The sequence below is a fragment of the Platalea leucorodia genome, assembly GCF_965183815.1.
Source record: "Platalea leucorodia genome assembly, chromosome: 8".
NCBI lineage: Eukaryota > Metazoa > Chordata > Aves > Pelecaniformes > Threskiornithidae > Platalea > Platalea leucorodia.
The window spans coordinates 44,197,452-44,219,601 of NC_138830.1; the positions used below are offsets into that span (position 1 = coordinate 44,197,452).

General features: G+C 42.3%; 1 protein-coding gene across 1 annotated transcript in view; it reads left to right on the forward strand.

Moving 5' to 3' along the window:
- Window positions 1-22,150, forward strand: part of ZNF536 (zinc finger protein 536) — a gene marked incomplete at both ends in the record, with an annotated part of 189,512 nt that overhangs the window by 63,698 nt on the left and 103,664 nt on the right. The window contains one exon of the mRNA XM_082319229.1: window positions 894-2,474. Coding sequence (XP_082175355.1) covers window positions 894-2,474 — 1,581 coding nt within the window. The remainder of the gene's footprint in view (window positions 1-893; window positions 2,475-22,150) is intronic.

Below are 22,150 nucleotides of genomic sequence, written 5' to 3' on the forward strand. Positions count from 1 at the left end.
TATGGTAGGTAAATTACATGTTTTACTACTTGAGCATTAGAAATGCCATTAGTACAAATTTAAAGGACTGCAAAAACCAGTAGATAATGCTAATTTCAAATACAGAAACTAAATATATTTTGTACTTTTTTATTACTCGATTTTTTTTTATTTTATTGTCTGCTTTTTATTTTAAGTATATGTTCTTACATGCTGCAATCATAATGTAATGTAATGATATTAATATTTTATAGAATCTGTATTTATAGTTCTTTATTTAGAAACAATGCAGTAGGTCTGCAGATCTTTGAATCCTTCTGGAATGGTGCCCTCCAAATAATGATAAATTACTTGTGCAGTATGCCATTTGCTAATTATATCCATGATTTACTGCAGAGCAAGACTTAAATCATTCATTTCAGTCTTGCGTAACAGTGCCATAAAATTTTTAGGTTTAAAAATGGTTTCCATGTGTATAATTTAAACAAATTTTAGAGCAATTGTATACACAAAATATTGCAACCATCCATTTGTTACATTCTTTGTCTCCCTTTTTTTTAAACTTGTACTTTTAATGATTACTGTGGTTGAAATTGTTATGCTTCATTTTCATAATCATAGCTTTTAATTCTACAACAGTTTTCTACATGTTAGATTAAGAAAAAGATGGCTAATTGTGTGTAGATACCATGTCATTCCTGAATAGCCCCACATTCTGGAAACCCATTTTAGAAATATCCAGTTTATGAATTAGTCTTCAATTAAAGGCATTTCTTTTTTAAAAATGAATTATTAGCTCTAAGATCTTCTTGTTTTTAAGCAGATACTGTTGATTTTTTTTTCTTAACGCATCTGTACACCAAAGTACAGTTAACTCTCTTTCTTTATATTTTTCTCTTTATCCATAACTATAGGTGAGAAGCCTTACAAGTGTCCGCATTGTGATTATGCTGGTACTCAGTCTGCATCCCTCAAATACCACTTGGAACGGCACCATCGGGAGCGACAGAATGGAGCAGGACCACTCTCTGGGCAGACTGCAGGTCAAGAACACAAAGATGAGACATCAAGTAAAAGTTCTGTGTTTATTAGACCAGATATATTGAGAGGAGCCTTCAAGGGGCTTCCTGGTATCGATTTCCGAAGTGGCATGGTCTCGCAGCAGTGGACGTCAGGAATGCTGTCTTCTGGAGATCAGCAAGGACAAGCAGCTGGCATGTCATCTGAAGTATCTTCAGAAAATATGAAGGGTTCAGACATATCTTCCAAAGGAACACACTTCTCTGAACTTGGCCGTGCTTACCAGAACATGGTTGGGAACGGTGTGAACTTTCAAGGGTCTTTGCAAGCTTTCATGGACAGCTTTGTCCTAAGTTCTTTGAAGAAAGAAAAAGAAATGAAGGATAAAGCTCTCTCAGATCCACTTTCAGCAAAAGCTCTGGGCTCGGATGGTGGCGAGGAAAAGATAAATAGCAAGTCCTCACAGCGAAAAACAGAAAAGTCACAATACGAACCTCTTGACTTATCTGTAAGGCCAGATGCAGCCTCCCTCCCAGGTTCATCTGTTACTGTGCAAGACAATATTGCTTGGCACGGCTGCTTATTTTGTTCCTTTACAACTTCATCTATGGAACTAATGGCACTGCACCTCCAGGCCAATCACTTGGGCAAGGCTAAACGTAAAGACAACATCATAGGGAACAACAAAGACCAATCTAGAGAAGCTTCAGCCTCAGTTAATAAAGTGAGCTTGCTCCCCTCTTCTGTGCAGTCCAGCAAGGAGGCAGTAGTTTCAAACATGCTGAGCCAGCTGGACTCAGCTTCTGAGAAAATGACCCAAGGACAAAATAAAGAGACCCTGGGAGAGCAGAAGAGCACTGCCTGGCCCAGCCACATGGAATCCACTTTTTGTAATTTTACAACAGACTTCTATAAGCAGTTTGGTGTTTATCCTGGTGTTATTGGCACAGGAACACAAAATTCTTGCACCAGTAATGAATCCGAAATAAAAACACAATCCGATGATGACCCAAATATTCTGCTCTCTGACTCTGTAAATAAAAGTGCTACTGATGACCTTTCTGACATAGCTTCATCTGAGGATATGGAATCTTCCAAGGAAGAAAACATTGAAGATGAGGACATTGACACAGAACCAGATATTATGAATAAGCAGTTGTCTGCCCTAAATAAAGAAAGCAGTGAAGGAGGCGACAATATACAAAGTGCAGTCACCTCACAACCAACACAAGGGCTCGTATCGCCACTGCCGCAAGCGTCAGAAAAGCAGTGGCACAGTCAGAATCTTCTATCCTCCCATGAAACTGCACAAGGAGTGATGAAACCCGAACAAGTTCAGGGTCCACAGGTCCTGGAGAAGCAGATGAACATGTTGTCAGTCCTAAGAGCTTACAGCTCTGATGGCTTAGCAGCCTTTAATGGACTTGCAAGTAGCACAGCAACTAGTGGATGTATCAAGAGACCTGACTTGTGTGGTAAGTTTTAGACCTTCTTTTAGACCATTTCAGAAAACACTTGTGCAGAATCATAAAGCTGCTCTTTAAATATACTTAGTCATGTTTGTTAGTAATACATTTTTTTAAATGTTAAACCCTGTGGGCCAAATTCTAGTCTTCTATGTGGTCTACTCCATTGAAATCAGCAGTGCTGCATGCATATACTCATACAGGATTTTAGAAAGAACTTGCTTTTTAAACTAGAGTAGCAGCAAGATAGACTATCTGTGCTAGTGGCATCTGAAGGGGATACTTTCTGCTTTAGCATACTCAAAGGAGGAAAAAGTTTTAAAAAATTTACATGGTAACTTGCAAATTTTTCAGTATTTTGATATAAGTAAGAGCCCAAGAAAAACACTGGATGCTTTGCCAAGCAAACCTTGCTTTCTCTCTCTCTCTCTCTTTTTTTTTTCCTTTCTTTGAATTGGGGTGTGTTCAATTACCACAATATTAATGAAATCAAAAGCCAAGTGCATGGAATGCGTCTACCTGTGGTGAAGAGCCTCTTTTTTTTTTTCTTTCCCTTTTTTAATTATATTTTTCTGGTTTGTTTCAATGGCACCCATACAGTAGTTGCCCTTGACCATTTTCACTATTCTAACTAGCAGTTGTACAAATTGTGATTTGCCTAATTAAGAATATGCCTCCAGGTAATTAAAAAACCAACAATGCAACAAACCAACCAACCAACCCACCTTTTACCCTTATTAGTCTCTGATTTACAAAACTGTGGTTTTACTTCCTCATATCACACACGTCATACTTGACAAAAATGAAAGTTAAATCTATTTGGAACAACTGAGAATGAATTTATCTTCTAGTTTGTCAGCATAATTCTTGTTTGAAAGAGATTTTACAGTGTAAATCCTTTGAAAAACAGTATCCCTTTAAAAAGCAGAGTCAGCAAAGGACACAAAAACTTCAGTAATGTTCATTTCACTTAACCTTCAAACTAATCAGAAAACTCATTGTCAGAGCTGAACATGCATAATAAAATGTATTCAAGTTAAAAAAGAAAAGAAAATGTGATCAACAGTTATAAAGCCTGACAATTTAAAATTAAACCCTAAATCTGCAAACACTTAAGAGTTGTTACCCTGGTTAACTTAAGGTTAGTGGGAGCTTTGTTTGACTTTACTAGGACAGTATATGTGCTTAAAGCCACAACCCCTTCTTCAGGCCCCTCTCTGCTTTTCCAAGTGTATTAGTTGGTCTGATAAAAAAGTCTGATTTCTCCTCACAAAGTTTATCTAACTTGTATTCTTAGAGCATTTTGGCTTCACAATATTGTCATTACTTAAACTGAATCACGAGCCCAAGTATCTGCATGGCCTTACTTATAAACTTCTGTGTCTCAATGCACTAAGAACCAATTAAGATAGTTGGAAGTATTTCCAGATTCTTCAAAATCAGCAGTTACATTACTATATTTTGAAAATAGTTGATAGTTGATTTAATTTGCAGCTGGTAAAATCCTAGTTGGGTTTTTTTTTCTCTTTATTTGTGGAGTACAATCAGTCAGTTACAAAAAAAATACAGCAGAGAAATGACTCTAAACAAACAAGTAAAAAAATTGGAAACCTAAGATTAGTTGCTTTGTACAAAATATCTTTATACTTCTTTCCAGACATAAGATTTTTAAAACAACAACAAAAAAACCCCTCTAACATTATTATTGAAATGAGGTCATGTTACTTCCATTAGTTTTTTGTTTCATCTTCCAATCAATTCAACAGACATTTTATGATGGCTTGAGTTTATATGATTTTAAAGACCATATCCCTTTCACAAGCTCTGCCCAGTGATAATGGATTTGACTTGAAGTATGAAGGAAAAAAAAAACCAACAGAAGCTTGTCTGTTCTACTTTTTAAGCCATTTTTTAATGGAAAATGCAGTGCGAGTCCTCCTTTCTCCCCCCTCCAAAAACAGCTTTTTAAAATTCTTTACTGACATTCTATTGAGCGTTTGCAGAATATAAGTATTAAGGTTGACTATTTAAATATATTATTTCATTTTTCTCAATATCTCACAGCAAAAGTGGATGAGTATGAACAAGCCCCTTGTCAGTAGTTCTTTTTTTATTTGGCTGGCTTGGACACCGCCCACTTGAAAGTAATGGTTTTGGGGAGTTTTCATTTTCTCAGTGACATTTTATACTGTGAAATCACACTCCATCTGTGCATGCTAGTACAGGGAATCTCACCTGATGCTTCTGCGCTTGCAGATTCGCCATCAGGAGCACCCTGTTCCTTTAGTAGCCTTCCTTCCCACTCGCGCAAAGCCCATGACCTTAGTCATGGTTCTCTGTCTCTCCTGCTGCCTGAGAGATCAGAAAACTTGAGACCCACCTCCAGCACCCGAATCCAGGGCATGATTCCTTTGTATTTTGGGAGACTGTGCATTTGCCTTTCTTTTTACAGCCAATGATGTGTGGGTTGTTGATATCTCAAGAGAGCACACAGATACACTTGATACAGTCGTTGCACAATCAAGACAGGAAGGCGTGGTGCTCTTTCCGCAGTCACAATACAGTGGAAATAAAATTGAAATAAAATATCTCAGCTTCAGTTAGCTGAGATTGCATCTTTGATTGGCCACACTAATGGAGTTAAATTTCTGGCTGCATAAAAAGAAGCTGGGATTTTCAGTGATCCATGTGGATCATTTTTAGTTGGCAGATTTTACCTTAAGATAATGGGTCAGTTTTTAAGCACAAATCGAGGCACGAAAAGGGTTTAATTTCTAGAGGAGAATGCCACCAGCTCACATTGTTGTTTTGGAAAGTCACCACACATGGGGCAAGCAGTCCTCAGTTTCCCTATGTGTAGAATGAGAGAGACTGATGATGTGTGCATAATTCATTTATGCTCCTATCATGCTTCAGGCTGTAGGGATGAAAGACACAATTAGGAAAGAACCATAATTACCGCATAATACAGAAATTTCCATGTCAAAATGCTGCTGAGAAAAATCACAAATTTTTGTAATATTTCTCCTTTATATATATAGCAGAATAGGAAAGAACAGAAGGAAAGAAAAAAATACCATTGATGAATTTAGAGTTGCTCCTGACCTGTACTTGGTTTTGGAGTCTCAAGTGACTATACCTAGGAGCCAATCTTGTTAATCTTTGCTACCACGCAGTTTCTAAGAAGAAGACATGCCTTTCCTTGCTGCTTGGCAGCCAGTAGCCCAGCATGGAGGGGAAGCCCAGGGCGATGGCTCTATGCTTGGTAGCTGTCTTGAGCATCCATGTACTCTGGTTTCACAGCCCTTGCTCATTCAAGAAGTTATGCTCAGAGGTTCTAGAACTACTTTGTATTTAAGTTTTGGAAGATCTGCTTTCCTTTCCATTTATGCTCTTATCCCTCTCTGCTTGTCTTCCCGTATACATGTAGTTGTATCGCAATAATGTTCTACCTCCTGTTCCAAGTAATTAATTTACACAGCATCTGTTTATGACAAGACCCTTTCCTTTCTCTCTCTCCTCCCCTTTAAATTTTTCTGCTTTGTGTCTAAGACAGTAAAATTTCCCTACTGGCATTTTCTGCTTGGAAAGTACTTAGGCTTTCAAAGGAGAGCTGGTGGGCTACAGAACTGTTGGCCAGAGATAGTCCTGGGCGTTAGCTGGTTGCTTAATGGGTTAGTGCTATTGAACCCACACTTAATGATGTCCGAAAGTATTAGTTCCATGTTGTCTCTATAAATCTAATTTGCTTCCATTCATGCTTGCTTTCCTCTGCAATTAGTGCTGTTTTCTCCTGCACAGGCTCCACCCCATTATCGCTTCTTTCCCTGTATGAAAACAAGGCAGGCCCCTTCTGATGTATGGTAGCAGCTCTGGAGCTCTGATCCTGCAAAGGGCTGAGCACTTTCGGTTTCCTTTGGAGCAGAAAGCGTTCAACATTGCACAGAATTATTAAAATGTTCAGCATTGTAACTTTCTGAAATACCTTCCAAATGTGGAACTGCAGCACAGACAAGAGGGCTGGGCAAGGGGAAGATCGATTGTGGCAGATTATTACAGCTTTACTGTCACATAATTATAGTTCTCTACCCCAATGTTTAAATAGTGAATTTAGTTGTTGTAAATTGCTTATTGCCACAGGTGTCAAAACTAAAAAGATTATAATGCTAACCCCTTCAGAGAACTACCACCAACATATAAAATACAGAAAAAGATTTTTAATTGTTTGTGGTGGCTTCACTTGAATCCTTATCGCAGCTCTTCTGAATTATAAAATCCGTTTTAAACAGAAGCAAAAGGCCTGATATATCCAAGCTCTAGGACAGCTACGAGGCAATGGAAGGTCATCCTGCTGCAGCAAATTGTAGTACTCCTGCCCATTTAAAGTGTCTTGTAATGCACTTAAGTAACCCAACATTTTGTCCTGATCTGCAGTTGAGGGAGTAACCAGCATATTCTTTTCCTTCAAGGCAGAATGAAATGACATGGAAGTTTTACTGCAGACTTTTATTTACCCCATTATGGTGATTTTGAAGAGGTTTCTTTAGATTCAGTTAGGAGGTCCAAGGCCTGCTTTTAGTGTACGAACTGTACTGCTGAACGGGAGATCAGCACCTCGGCCCCACGCCTGGGTTTCAGCCACACTTCTGGATGTCGCAGTGCCATTTGCATGGCAATATCAAACCAAACTCATATGGCTTGCTTCCTTTTTTTAATTAACTGGGAATGCCAGTGATCCAGTGAAGTTTGTGTTGCTGGATAAAAGGGCTGGTCTGTGAATAGCATTGTATTTGCCAAATGGTTCGCTAGTCATTTCAGTACAAACAAATGGATGGTGTCTGTAAGTCTGCAAACACTGTTGACATTTAGCCTTGTTTATGTTACTTTCCTTTTGCTGCATATTTTTGGCTAGAAAAGATACTGTCTGAATCAACATTGACTTCCTAAGCAGAAGCTAAGGACCCAGTCTTGCATCCCTCATTCTCCATCGAGAATCCTTACGTGACTAAGGATTGCAGAATCAGGTCCTATGTTTATTTGACTTTGAATTTCATTGCTATATTCATGTAATTTAATTTGATTGCATTTTGTTGCATCAGAAATCGGTCAGGTGATAAGTTTGGTGTCACCGTTTTGTTTACTGTTGAAAACTTTTATTTCTTACCATTTTTCATATTGCAGTGTAACATTCCCATTCCATTTATGTTTCTGGAAATTAACCCCTAAAATATCTGATACAGCTATGTGCCGATTCTATTCCCGGTGAAACTGGAGGCATTCAATCCCTCCTAGCACCAGATCTGAAAGGGGGATTGTGTTTGCAAAAGGAGGCCTTGGTATGTGCCTTGATTTCAGACATCAGTGGCCAGCCGCACCAAGGCAAATCCCTAGCACAGAAAGGCTTTTCTTTTCTTTGCAGAGACAAAATAATGATGTAAGCTTAGAGCTGTATGATTTTACTCTTAAGTTTCATCTACCAAACAATATATTCTTATTGTTTTTGTCATATCCAGGTCAAATTTAAATTATAATGTAGGATTAGGCAGAGGCATAGAGATGTTTCCAGGTCTTTCCAAAGTGAGACAATGCTCTGGTTTGTGTTTTGGTTCAGGAATATATATTCTTGTGTCTGAGCTATAGTATTTCCTATAACTACTCATAAACACGAACAATTTAGACATCCTTCTAAGTCAAAACTAAGTGTACGATTAATACCTATTATGGGGCCAATTTTAAACAATTAATTTGACAGCAATTATAATTTTATGTTAGAGGCTTTCAGAAATAAATAACGAAATTCATCTTTGTAATCTAAGGAACTTAAGATATCTTCATGTGGAGATGATCTCGTTATGCACAATATTGAATATCTGGAATTTCTGAGGTTTGGTCCCACCTATCTAGATACCTGTAGTACCACAGATAAATAATTACCTGAGGCTTATTAATTGTTTCAGCGAAGAAAAAAATATATACCTTAAGTGTAAGCATTAATATATGTATACACAATACATCCACAGTATATAACAAACCATCATAATAGTACAAAAATAGAGGTCCTGAATATGTTCTGTTATTTATGTGTTTGGCAAGCTTAGGGAATGGACTTTAGTATGAGTGAAAATTCTCTTAACATTTTTAAGGTTATTTATTGTCATTTCTATTTGAGTTTTTAATGGTCCTGTATTTTGTAATGCTTTAGCAGGAAAAAATACTGTAGTTATCTTTTTTCATATTCTTTAAGCAATATTTCTAGCTTAATATATTGTGCCAGGTTTTCCAATATTAACCAAGAAAGACAGTAAAATTCAATGAATAGCACTCTGACATCCACAATTTAAAACCTGTGATTGAAGTGAAATGTGTAAACTTCTAGTGGGTTATCATGTGCTTTGGAATAGAGTATTGTTGGAAGTAATTAGAAAATATATTAAGGTTTCCTGGTAATGAAGGTATGTAAGTTTTAATAATTGTTGCTTTCTGAATAAGTGTCAAACTATATCTTTAAATGTATATGGAGTTACAAGTTAGGTCACTTCTGAATGGAATGTAAAACAATACTAAAATGCTTCAATAACTTATCTCAGTGTTGCTAATAAAAAAAAAGCTGTTAACCATTAGTGCAGTTTTGAGTCATTTTGTTAATTCATTCAAGAAAACTCTCTGAGAAACCGTTGTACCTTTGGTAGACCAAAGACCGCTCATGCAATCCACAGTTGTTTGATGCTTTGAGAGGCAAACTCTGCAAAGCTACTTGTTGGCCTTGTAAAGGATATTTATTAAAAATGCAGTCTTCTGAGGAAGGAGTGGTTTGTCATTAGAACGATGCCATGTATGGCTAGGCAGGTGTATAAGGGGGGGCATTAGACTTGTTTCCTCTATCACAGAAAATATCTTGGGAATGTGGGACCTGTTTCTTCTCTGTCACTGTTAAAATCCAGCAGAAATTTTTGTGGAGGCCACTGGGTTAAAAATGAGTAATGTGGGATGGATTAAGTGTGTAAGTATTAGTGCCTGGGTGCTTGGCCAGGGTGAGCTACGTATTTGGGTCCAATCCTGCAGCTGGAAATGTAGCCTTAGTGAGTAATGGGTATACAACGTCTATCCCAGCGGAGAAATGCCAGGAGCGTACAGCCCCTGAGCGATCTTTCTTGGTTAATCTTGCCTAGCCTTACATTAAGTCACAGTCTTCAATACTGCGCATAGCACTGAACTCTCCTTTTTGTTTCCCATGGAAAGAACGTGCGGTAAGCGTCCCGAGACTAGCCTCCCTCCTCAGACCCGCGTGCGATTCATCCAAGGTAAAGCAAGCATAGGATAACAAGCAACCAGTCGCATCGGTCCCAGTAGTTTCACTCAGGTCTATGGTAAGTGTTTCCAGGATGGGACCCATAAGAGGTGGCCTGTTGTTCGGTGCGCCACTGAGTACGCAATGGAAGCTGAAGGAAAACATGACTAGGGCTCCCAGTGTCACATCTTCATTAGTGCTGTCAGTTTTGAATAGCATATTGGTACTTTTTATTTATTCCACCAAAACACCATGAGTCAGGACCTGACATTTTAGTGTTCTGTGTCATACTGAGAAAAATCTGTAGTTCAGCAGTAGGACAATTATATTATTTTGGAAGGGCTAGAAATAATACAGCATTTGTGAGACAACTGTAACATTTATCCAGACTCAGTGTGAGATTGTTCTTCCTTTTATTTGGAGAGCACTTCCAAAAAAGTATCAACTAGGAGCAAAGAAAAAAAAAGACAAGAAAAAGTGGCAATTATGAATCCATTTAACCCCCATAGGGTATAATCTCATCTTGTGTAATACCGCTGGCTGTTACATGCCTAAACTTCTATGCAGTGAGCTGTGAATATAGTCCTTATTGTCCTGTGGGCAATATGACTAAGGAAAAAATATCTCTGTAACACAATGAAGCGTTTGTCTAAATGGCGTAACCTAAGGTCCATAACATCAAATCTAAAGTTGTAATTATACAGCTGCAGTCACACCACTCAAGTGAAGGCTGTGTCAGCACTTGTATTATATAAGAAATACTGTTTTCAAGGGTTGATGAGTCATATGCAAAAAACATTTCTCACTGAACAATTGTTCTGGTTGTTCCGAAGCAACGTCTAGGTACAGGCCTTTCCCCAGTAGGACGTGGTCATGTCTTCTGCAATGTGCCATGGCTTAACTCGGCAGTTTATTTTGCTAATGAATGTATCTTTTCCGAGCTAGGAAATTACCTAGAAGGTTTGGGGGTTTGTGCGTTTTTATTATTGTCAAAACATAAACTAGTGGGAAAAAAACCAGGGTGGGTAAGGTCTTCACTAACAAGGATTATAACAGGTGAAACGTGTCTTTCTCAGAAATTATAAAATTAGGATTTTTTTCCCAGTTTGTCATCCCCAATGTTGATTTAAGTTCTGTGATCTGAACACTTCCTTAGAAGACCCGGTCACAATTTTATTTTTTGAGATGCCTTGAAATTGAGCCTTTCAAGCTCACAGTAACTGTTATTGCCATCTGAAGCAGCCGCACATTTGCTGGCAAGGAGCAGACAGGAAAGACAGCAGCACCACAGAGGTGAACTAGGAGCACTATGCATCCCTCCTGCACGAACGTAAAAGGAATACACTTAAGATTGAGACCAAATGCTGGAAACCACAACAATTTTCCTACTACGTGAAATTTCTGGATAGCTATGCTGGAAGTGAGTGACTTCAGCTTCAGATGCCCCTGCCCGGAGCGTTGCCATTTACAAGCAGGTGTTCCTGAAGCCGCCCCCACGTCAGGCATTTGCACCCAAGCCGCCTCGCCCGCCCCATTGTCTGTATAGCGAGACGCAGGCCAGCAAGTTTCTTTAAGCTGATCTCCTCTGATCCGGGGCGTCTGTAGCGCCGTTCCCTGCATAGAACAGCCATTGTTCAGCTCGCAGAGCAACAGTGGGGTAGAAAATAGCATGCCATGCTGGGGATCAGAGAGGGAATTGTTCCTTAATTATCTCTTACTGAAGGAAAAAGCCAAGGCATATCCCGATATGTGCCATGACTCTGGCAGAACACAAGTCTTTTAAATAAGATTTGGGGAGGGGGGCTCACGTTCAGAAGCTGGCAGCCCTCTTCGCTCCTGCAGGTCTACCTGTGATTCGCTCACTGACCATGGGAAAAAATAAGTTTTCCGCTTTGGATTCTCCATTGTGAAATGGAAAATAATAGTACTTATCTCCCTAGTAGGAGTGCTGTGAGGATAAATGAATTAATTAATGTTTGTAAAGCACTTTGAAGATGAAGAACATTATATAAGTCCTCAGTGTATAAACGCTTCCTTCTCTGATACAACTACAGTAAGCTATAAAAATTTATTAATGAAAATAAACACACATTTAAAATATGTGTTGGGTGTGTATATCCCTTCTGTATCCCAGCAGCATTGGTGAGCCTGACTTCCTGAGCAGCGCGGCGAGCCCGGTGCTGAACCCGGTGCTGCCTTCAGCCTCAGCCTCAGCCCTACCTGCGCCAAGCGGCAGGCGCTCGGGGGCTCTCTGCACCTGCAGGAGCTTCGCCATATTTTGGCCGTAATGTCTTTCCACCAAATCCGTGAATTTTGACCTCAGGGCTCTTCGGAGTGCCAGCTGGGTTGAGCCACCGGTTTTTGACCGTCGCTGCAGCACGCCAGCCCCAGCCGTGCTGGGGAGCTGTGCAGCACGGCAGGCGATGGCTCAGCAACGTGTCTGGTGGGGTGCTCGGCCCCCAGCCCACTGCCAGCCTGCGGGTCCTCCTGTCCTGTGCCTGTGCGAGCAGGCCCTTGTCAGGACCGAGGACCTTCCACGCTGCCTGCAACCGTTTGCTCCCTCCTTTTCAGCGTCAGCGTGACGCGCAGCATTTGGTGCCTGCAGTGCTCAGCAGGCCAACGCGTTCCTGCTCGCGCTCGCTGATCTGGTGGCTGAACTGGCTGTTGTGTGGTTTTTAACTGAATGACAGTGACTTCAATTCACTGCTTGTAAGTTGAAATTTTTATTGCCTGCTTTTCCACTGCTAGATTAGTCCTTGCTGCTCTACTTCATATTATTTTTTTCATTCAAGCCAGGAAGCGCGTTTGATCCTGAACAGCTCACATGTATAAGAAGGCAAGTTACGAGGATGCAGGGAAGTTAAAACCAACGCTTCAGCCATATAGAGATGTGCCATTTATCAAGAGAGACATATAAGGAAAGGTTTATGCATTGAAATGAACAGGTTAAAGATGAAATTCAGGATTTCTCGGGGGCTCTCCTCAGTTCACAGCTGCCACATAGATCAGTTTGTGGACCTTAGGAGAAAGGACCACATTAGCCCTAACTGTGTCTCGTTTCACTTGTCCCTTTGCACAGCTAACCCTGTTCCAGTCTGTGCGCTTGGTTTTCTTTTAAATCCTTTCAAATCTTCCTGGTAAACCTGTTGCTGGTTTCGCCTGCCCATTGGAGTGCGGAGGAGTGCAGTGGGCTGCTCCTGCGGGTGCAGGTGCCCGCTGGCACGGGCTGGCGAGCCCCCAGCCCCGCTCCCCGCCGCGGGCAGCTCTCCTTGCTGGGAGTTTGAAGAGGGCAACAGCTTTTGCCCAGCGAAGTCTGCTCCCATGCCATGTTCACCCAGATGCCAAACGCACCAAGACACATCACTGGCACAACCAGACATCCCCAAACTCTGACCGGCACCAACACGCACCCAGCGGTGTGGCTGATTTTTCCATCCCCTAACACAAGAACTATTTAGTAGCAGGAGGGTTTACGGGTGTATTCACTAATCGTTATATAACTGTATGTTGGGGTGAAAAAAAAAAAAAACCAAAACAGAAAAGCTTTCCCAAAGGATAGAGGTGGGAATCCCGTTAACATGACGGCTCCCTCTTTAGTTGCCAAAATGATTGACAGCTGGATAAGGTCAGAAGATGAAAACCAAGCCATGGGGGACAGAGCGGGGAGAGGAGGGGGCCAATCAGTTGAATAAAAAACTGAGTGTCAGTGCTGGGGAAGGAGAAAACCAGCACTCCCACTAGAAAAATCCTCACCCTCTGCTCCCCTACTGTTTGTTTGGGGAAAATGCTGCAGCTTAATCAGAATTATTTACAAGATAATGGTCCATTGTTTGTAGTAAGACAGATGCTGTCTGTGGGAATTTGGTGTTTTATGCTCTATGCATTACAGTGCCATTGCTGTGTACAGATGGGATCACAGTGGTATTGTTGTTATCCACTTTTTGGAAATTTGGAGGATCCTTACCGTGAAAGGAGGAGGATCCTTAAATAGAAAAAGAAAGAGTTTTCTCAGGCCCAGTACTGGGATTTCTCTTAAGGTAGAATTGTGTTCGTACATGTATGGGAGAAGAAGAGAACAAGGTGAAAGCACTTTGCTTGAGACCTATAGCATGAAGGGTCCCTAGGCTGACTTTACTTGGTGGTGGTGGACATGAATTCGACAAATGGATGGATCCTGTGTGTCTTTCCAAAGGCGAGGAGATACGTTCTGGTGGGGTATGTCGGTGCTGCCTCCTTTGATGGTGGCTGGCAGAGTCGGTTGCTTAGAAGGTGGTGTGAGAGGTACACAAACATGTCTGTGCGAGAGTAGAGCTTGCCTGCTGAGTTACGTCCTCTGGTTGTGCAATTGCAACACATGGTGTTCCCTGCCATCCTCCCCATGCTGCAAGTTAAACACTGAGCACTTCTGTTTCATCAGCAAACTTCATCCTGATGATTTTTTGGGTGAAGCTGTAGGAACAGAAAACTACATTTTCACTGGGTTCATACTGGAAAAAAAGAAAAACAAAACCCCAAAGAGAAAAATCTTTATTTATGTAGAAGATCAAGTGCAAGAATTTTTTTTTTAATTCATTTAATCCCAGCAGAAACTCTGTTTCCATAAGCAACCCCTTCTGGCCCAAGTAGAAAGGTCAATGTGGAGGCCTAGAGCCTGGCAAAGGGGACAAGCCCATGATATGCAGGTGGGTGACCCTGTGCCACGTGAGAATCGCTGCATGCAGGAAGAATAGGGAGCTCTGGTGAGGCCAGTGGAGATGGCTGCCTCCGTCGGCATGTCCGTCCCACCGGCTGCCTCCATTTGTATCAGCAGAGCACGGGGAACAGCAGCACCCACAGGTCTTTCCCATGACCCTGGCATGAGAGGACAAGGACCACGCCATGCAGAGCTCTGCAGTGCTGTGTCTCTCTCAGGAGCAAATCCTGCCTTGCCTTTTCTCCCCAAACCACCAAAGCCTGTGAGATGAGAAGTCTTTCCTCAGGTCACTGAGCTTTGGAGCAGGACCTGCAAGCAGGGTGCAGGACAAGGGGTGGAGGGTGTCTGGGTGGGTGTGGGTGTATGTGTGTGTGCGCGCGCACTTCCTCTCTGAAAAATCTGCTTTTAGTGTGCAATAGCTCACGTTACCTCGGCAGAGACCGGTGTGCACCAAAGGCAACCAAGAGACGACAAATCACCAGAAAGGCTCCAGAGGGGATTTTGAGCATCCACGTCTGGTATCCCAAGATCCATTAGCTTTCAGGTAAAACGGAAAACAATTACCATCTTTTTTCTATGCAAGATAATTAAGCTGTCTTTCCATCACTGCAAAATACCTGAGTTTCCCTGGAGAAAGCAGAGGGCCTGGGGATGGGGAGTGAGACAGGCAAGGGCAGGGAATGGCTCATTCGCAGTCTTTGGGGCATCTCATCTCTCTCCCCCTTGAGCTTCCCTATGTCAGATACTGCTCACGTGCTCATTCCAGAAGCAAGGCTGTGCAGATGGAAATGGGTGTCCCAACACCAGCGTGTCCTCCTCCGTGTGGGCTCCCCCAGAAATGGGTGGTGGGAGGAGGAAGCTCCCAAGTCCTCCCTTCCCTCTGGGCTCAGTGTGCTGCCAGGGACGGAGCTGATAGCATCAGATCACATGTGGAAACCACTTTGCCCAAGAAAAGGGATCTCCTCTGGCTTTTGTGAAATGAAGTTTTCCAAGAACATCCTTGAAGGGTTAGATTGGCATGGGGGATTGCCATTCCTGAGTGATTTCCTTTTTCCTGAGTGTTTCCAGTAGGATCTGTACAGGGAGCTGTAAGTTTTTTCCCCCAAGTCAGCATTTATTTGCAAAATTTTAATTTTGTATTTCCTGACATTTAAACTTTTCAGCCTAATGTTCTAATAAGGATTCTGTCCGTCCGTCTAAATAAAGCTTCGTTCTAATGAGGACACCATCCATCTCCCGAGATGGAGCCATAACGACTTCCAGCCTCAGTGTAATTTTAGCTAGGCTCCCTTCCCCACCCTCTTCTCCCCACAGCTCTTTGTTTGGGGTGTAAATTATCTGTTTTGGGACGAAGTTGTGCAGAATTTCATTTTGGGTCAAGTGACTGAGCTATTGTGTGAGCCCCTGCTTTCTCTCTGAAAAAGGGGATTTTGCTCACTCCCAGTTGTATGTTCAGTGCCTGCTTATTTGCAATTTCTGTTCATAAGACTGTGGGTTTTCATGCCAACGATTTTCTGTTTGAGTTATTGGAGTAGGGAGGTTGTGGGAGCATGCCAGTGTCAAAGGTTGTCGCTTGAATGATAATTAATAACATTATCAGACTGATTATGTGTTTAGATGTCCAGAATCAGGAGTGAATTGAACTTGTTAAATTTAATTCCTACCTCCAAATATCTGACTGTTTCCCGTGGCTGGGAGACTGGCATGCTCACCAGTCTTGCATTTGCATAAAGGACAAAACCGGGAATTTGAAAGGGCAACAACTAATGAGAATTGCTGAAATTCTGGGCTTCTGGCGTTCATAGGGCTTCTCCTACGGCACCATCACTCTGCAAGCTTTCGCCAGGGAGAAGAAAGCACAGATCGGGTGTGTGATAATGTTTATAGACCCTGGTTTCATTGTGTCAGCCGCTGACTGAAACGTCGAGTCATTTGAGATTGGAGATTATGTCTTTTAAGGTCCCAAAGAGCCGTTTCACATGTGACCGATTACCTCTGTCAGAGGCAGGAGAGCCGGGTCCCACCTCGGTGGGTGGGATCTGAACTCATGCTTTCAGAGGTCAATAACAGGGTTTTTAGACCTTTGTGCCTCTCGGTCCCTTATAGCCAGACCTTTTCTGTTAAAACTGTTTAAATTACAAACCAGTAATAAAAGGATCATATGTGTTTCCCACTGAACAGGTTCTTTAAGGCTATTATGATAATTAAAAACATATGGTGCCTACACAAGTCAGAGGGAAACCACAGATGTACAAATTAGGTATTATATAAGGTTTTTCTTTTTTGCCCTTTCAAAAACAACAAGCCAAAGAAGTACAAAGAGATAAAGATGGTAATTCTTTGGAGATGGTAGGTAGCATTTTGGATTTTTAATCATGAAATATGTAAACCTCCTTTCTTACACGTAATCAGAGCAAACTCTGTCTAATACACAGGAAGAAAAAACCAGTAGCATAAGACTGCAGTATTTATGGAAGGAATAAGGAAACACTTTGTTTCATGCAAGTTATTGGAGACCAGGAAACCTTTTGCATTTTTTATGATGTTTCCCTGCACAGACACGGAGGATTATATTTATTAAATATTGAATTATATTGAAATTGGATTGATGCAGCCAAAGAAGGACATTTCTTTGTATTCCATTTTTTCTCCTTTTAAAAAAGGGAAATGTACTAATATTGATTGCAGTACAAGTAGTCATTTGTTTTAATTTAAAAATATAGGATTGATTTTGAGAAGGTGATAAATACTGCTAATAAAAAAATTCAAAATGGGGATTTATAATGATTCTCTGTTAAGTCAATGGTTTAGTGAGGCTAACTTATAATAAAAGTAGAGACGTGCTGAACTATCCATAGCTAATGGGTTATTTGCCATTTGCTAGCGCTGCAAACTTCCCTTGGTTTGCTGGGTCCTGCTACAAAAGGTAAAATTTATATCATCTAATGCTCCTCGCTCCTTGTTTTGTCTTTCTTTTCTAAAACTGGGCAGCCAAGGGTCTGCCGGCTGGCTAACGGGCAGTCTCCATACACAGACCTGTAAGAGCTCTTTCATAGAGGGGGGCTGGATCCAGGTGTGGCTGCGCTGGGTCTGAAATTGGAAATTGTGGCTGGTCTCAGCTTCTCCAGTGGTACAGCGCAGCTCCACAGATTTCGGGGTCTGTCAGTCTCTGCACAGGTCTTTCCTTGTGGCACATGGGATGGGCAGGTCTCAGCAGCATCTGAAGTAGCCCCGAAGCCCTGTAACTCGTAGTTGTTACTTTGAGCTCCACGGCTCACGCAGCACCAGCATCTGCCTAGCACCTTGCCGTGCCTCGAGTGGCAGGAGACCCTCCTCTTCCCGCCTGGGGCTGCTCAGGGCTTGATGCCCGCTCTGTCCCTGCAAGGAGTGGGACCGCAGCAAGTCCTGCTGTTGTGTGCCGTGCCGGGGGTGGGCAGACAGCATCCCACCAGCACGGAGCACTGCAGCCTCAGGGATGAAGGGCTCTCCTTCTTACCGCTCCCGCGGCAGCGTGGCACAGAGAGCACTCTGGTACTGTGCTCGTGGTTGGGCTTGCCTCTCTCCTGACCCTCTAAAGGCGATGCTGTTGGCCTGCCAGCCCCAAGCACCGCTCCCTGCCTGTGCCAGCCCCTGCTGCAGTCCGGCTGGTGGGACTCAGCCCGGAGGACACCGTGTCCTGCCCTCGGCAATGCCACCCCTGGGCAGGTAGCCTGCAGCTACAGCAGGGATCTCGCTCCAACACGCAGTGAAGCATTCGGAGGCCTTTTGCTGTGTTTACTTATGGTTTAGCCTGTCTTTTAGCATAAAATAGACAACTTTTTTTTCTTTTTTTCCCCAAAAGAAACTTTTAGAAGAGAAAAAAAAAATCTGGGGAAAGAGGAGAGGGAGGTCTGATGCTAATATTTCAGGTTTGCAGGAGTGGTGGCTGAGAAGGCATTTCTGAAGAGAGGCTTTTCTTTTATTGAGTGAGTGATAGCAAACTCAGTGTTATTTCGCATGTAGGTATTACCATTTTAACTTTTACGGAGGTAAAATAACACCTTGTCACTCAGTGCAAATACCAATCACAAAATGAATTAATTGTAATAACTGTTGTCAACAGAACAAAAGACTTGTTGCTTTCCTAAGCAGATTTCAGTGCCACTGATAACTATATACAGAGGTTCCCATTGGGCTTATTCAGTGTATGTAGTCAGAACATAATTTCATCTGTCTTTCTCTGCACTTTGTTGTAAAAGTCTCAGAAATAGAGTTAAACACCTGTATTTTTTACATATCGCTAAGTATACACTTTTCCAGTGCTTATGATTTTTTTCTCAAAGAATCCCTAAACATTTTTACTAGTTAATTAACACTTTTTCATGGCTAATTTATTGAAGAATTAACAAGCTTGTAACAGACTGCAGAATCTATTTATTTACCTTATGTTGTGATGGACAGTTACTTTCAGAGAAAGTATGGGCAGTTTTTTTGCTACACAAAATATATTTGTGTTTATGTTTCTTCTTTAGCCAGTCATCTTTATCCAAAATGAACAGTGCTATCCCAATAGATGGGTGAAGTTTCCTTTGAAAAGGGGGGAAGAGAGAAAAAATTAGCCAAGGAAAGCAAAATTCTTCATAGTTGTGTTAACCACAAATTTATTCAAGCGAAGTTTGGGGGGGGGGGGGGGGAGAACTAATTAACTAATTTCACAAAGGAGCCTCAGTATAGCAGGAATCAGTGCCAATATGCTATACTCATTTTACATGGCTATTTAGCTTAATAATCAAAAATACTATGGCATATCCTCTATGTTTTACTGCAAATGCTATGTATTTTCTTAAAGAAACATACATTAATATTGCAGCCTGGGATAGTCCTAGAGACCACTGCCAATGGAATAAACACTCATCAGGAACTGACCCATAGAGGGATCAAACGTCCATTTTGCATCCTTATTTAACGGAATATGTATTTTAGATTGCTTCCCCCCTCTTCCCTTTCAAAGTGTACCAACAGTACTCCCTGCCCTCCTTTGGAGCAGAATCACAAACTCAGATAAAATACATGGAAAATTAGTTATCCATGTATCTTCCCCCAGAAAGAAGCCAGAAAGCAGGAAAATATCCCATGTAAAAGTCTGTTTGGGTAAGGCTCCCCAGCCTGTTGCTGGAGTGAAGGGGTGAGAGGCTAACGAAGCACCAGCAGAGCAGCCGTGCATCATTAACTGGGCACCAGGTCCTGCTGCTGTCATCTCTTGCTTGATTAAACCAGGGTGCAGCTCGCTGCTGCAGCACCCTCTTTGCAGGAGAGCAAGAAGGACCTTGGAACCACAGTAAGACCTTGCTGAAACCTTCTCCTTTCTGAGCCTGGGGGGCCTGGAGGGCCGGGAGCCTCGCGGAGCCCCTTTCTGGGCTTTGTAGCAGGTAGTGATATTGCCACGCAGCCTTGACGCAGGGAATTTCTGTGGTTTCCCCTCAAACCCTCTGCTGTTGATAACATTTGGTCTGTCTTTCTTGTTGGCAACCACTGTGTCTTCAGCCACCAGTTGGTCAAACGTTCCTGCTTCTACTGGGAACTTGCTTTTTCCGTGGGTGGCGCTGCTCTGCAGCTGCAATAGAGCATCCTTCTGTCGTAGCACGGGCTCGTGGTGCTGGGGGAAGGACTCACAGCTCTGGAGGGGTGACATATGACTTGGTGTAAGCTCCAGCACATTTGTCTCGCACTCTTCTCTTCTTTTTATTGTTTAAATTAAACAGTCCTGAATGTGCGTAAGTGATTTTTCTCTCATACACTTGCCATGGCAGAGGGGGCTGGAATATCCACGGCAATGCAATTGTGCTGAAGCTTGAGTGGTTTTGTTTTCAGCAGCCTTAGGCCAAGGCTGTGGTTGCTCTTGCGTGGATGCACAGGGACGTGGGAGGGCTTGTGCAAGAAACTCTCCCTGCAGGTTCAGGTGTTCATCAGAAAGAAGCGGCTCTGGGAGGGAGCTGCTCCATGGTGCCTGGAGCTGCTGTGGCCATGGTCCTTGGGCCAGGATGGTGGCTGGTGTGCGGCAGTGGTTTTTGGGGTACCCTGGCTTTGTGCTCAGAGCAGCCTACAGCCAGCGCTGCCTGCGTTCTGCTGCACCTCCGCCATTGCTCCTCCTCTCCAGTTTACAGCTTACCCACAGAAGTAAGGTTTTAGACGGAGGGAACGGCATGAAAAAAGTTGACTAGCATCTTCTCTGTATTCCAATGCTGTGTGGGTGGGGATAGCAGCTCTGCTTGGGATGCAGCAGCCCTCCTTGTACGGACTCATGGGGTGCTTTCAGGAAAGCTCAGTGTTGGAAACCTCAGGTCAGGCTGGGCACAGGTAGCACAAATGGGACAGGAGGACGTGTCCGTTCCCCCCTTGCCAAGCCTGGGAGTGTGTGCTGTGTAAGGGAGGAGGGAGGCAGAGTGCAGTGCTCTTTACCCCACCGCCTGCTGCCCCCCCTCCGCTCACCCATTTATATCCCAGTAAATCTGTTTGAAAGATAGAAAATACTCCCAGCCTCTCATATAACACCATCACTTATGCTGACCGGTGCTTTTTGCTGTTGTAACTTGGCCGTCGCATTCTTTCTCCCCGTTCCTTTGAGGCACATTAATAACTGCATTCCTCCAAAGTTGAAAATTAGGGTGCTTAAGATCAGCTAGCCCCAGCCCCGGCCAGGAGCTTTGCGCAGCAGTGCCTGGCAGTCCCGGTGACTGGCAAGATGGGGACCTGCGGTACGTTTTCTTGTCAGAAGGGCTGACTTTGGAATTGTTTCTCAGCCATCGTTGCTCTGTGTTTTTTTCTGCTCCTCTTTGGGTGATTAACTGCAAAAAGAAGCGTTTCTCGTTCCTGCAAGCCACTCCTCTCCCTGCTTCTTGGCACTAGTTGCTAATCAAAACAGGACTTTGATAGCCAAATGGCATTTGGCTGAGCCAAACACAGAGCTAGACACACAGGCTTCTTGTGATCAAGCGCTTTATTAATGTGAGGTTTAATGCAAGTTCATTCGCAGCGTGTGGATCCAACGGTAAACGTTCAACAATCTAATTCTGTAGCACTATGTTTTATTTAGCATGAAAATATTTCAGGGGATGAAAAAGTAGTACTCTGCTTAGGAGTGATGTTTCGAAGGATTTAAAAAATGTTAATTTTTCGCTCTTTCTAGAGCAAAGGCGTGTTAGCCTGTCATTTTATAAAGGTGCATACTTTTTTTTGTTGTTGTGTTTTATTTTTTAATCAAACCTCTTTCTAAAGTTAAACAAGTGCAGAGTCCTAAACTAGTAAACTTTTACAGTATTTGTATAATTCACATTCAGGTAATACCAGAATATTCCAAGAGACATTTTGGGGAAATTTGTAAAATAAATGTGCTTCCTGGCAGAGACCTTGTACGCCAAGTTTTAGCCTGGGCTGCATTTTTACAGCTGAGTTATAAACCCCTGAAAAACAGGATTTATAATGGAAACGCTGACACAACCTTAACCATAGCAGTGCTATCTGGTGCTGCTATAATATACTGTATGAAGAAATCAGTTCATTAGTTAGTTATAAACAAAGGACAGAGATAGTAAATTACAGTAGGTATTTCAGCAGTTTTCTATATATTTATGACACAAAAATATGCAGCTGCATTTTATTTCTTGAGACAGTATTTAAGGATTTCAGATTTAATACACATTAGTTTGGTTATGCACATCATGCTTT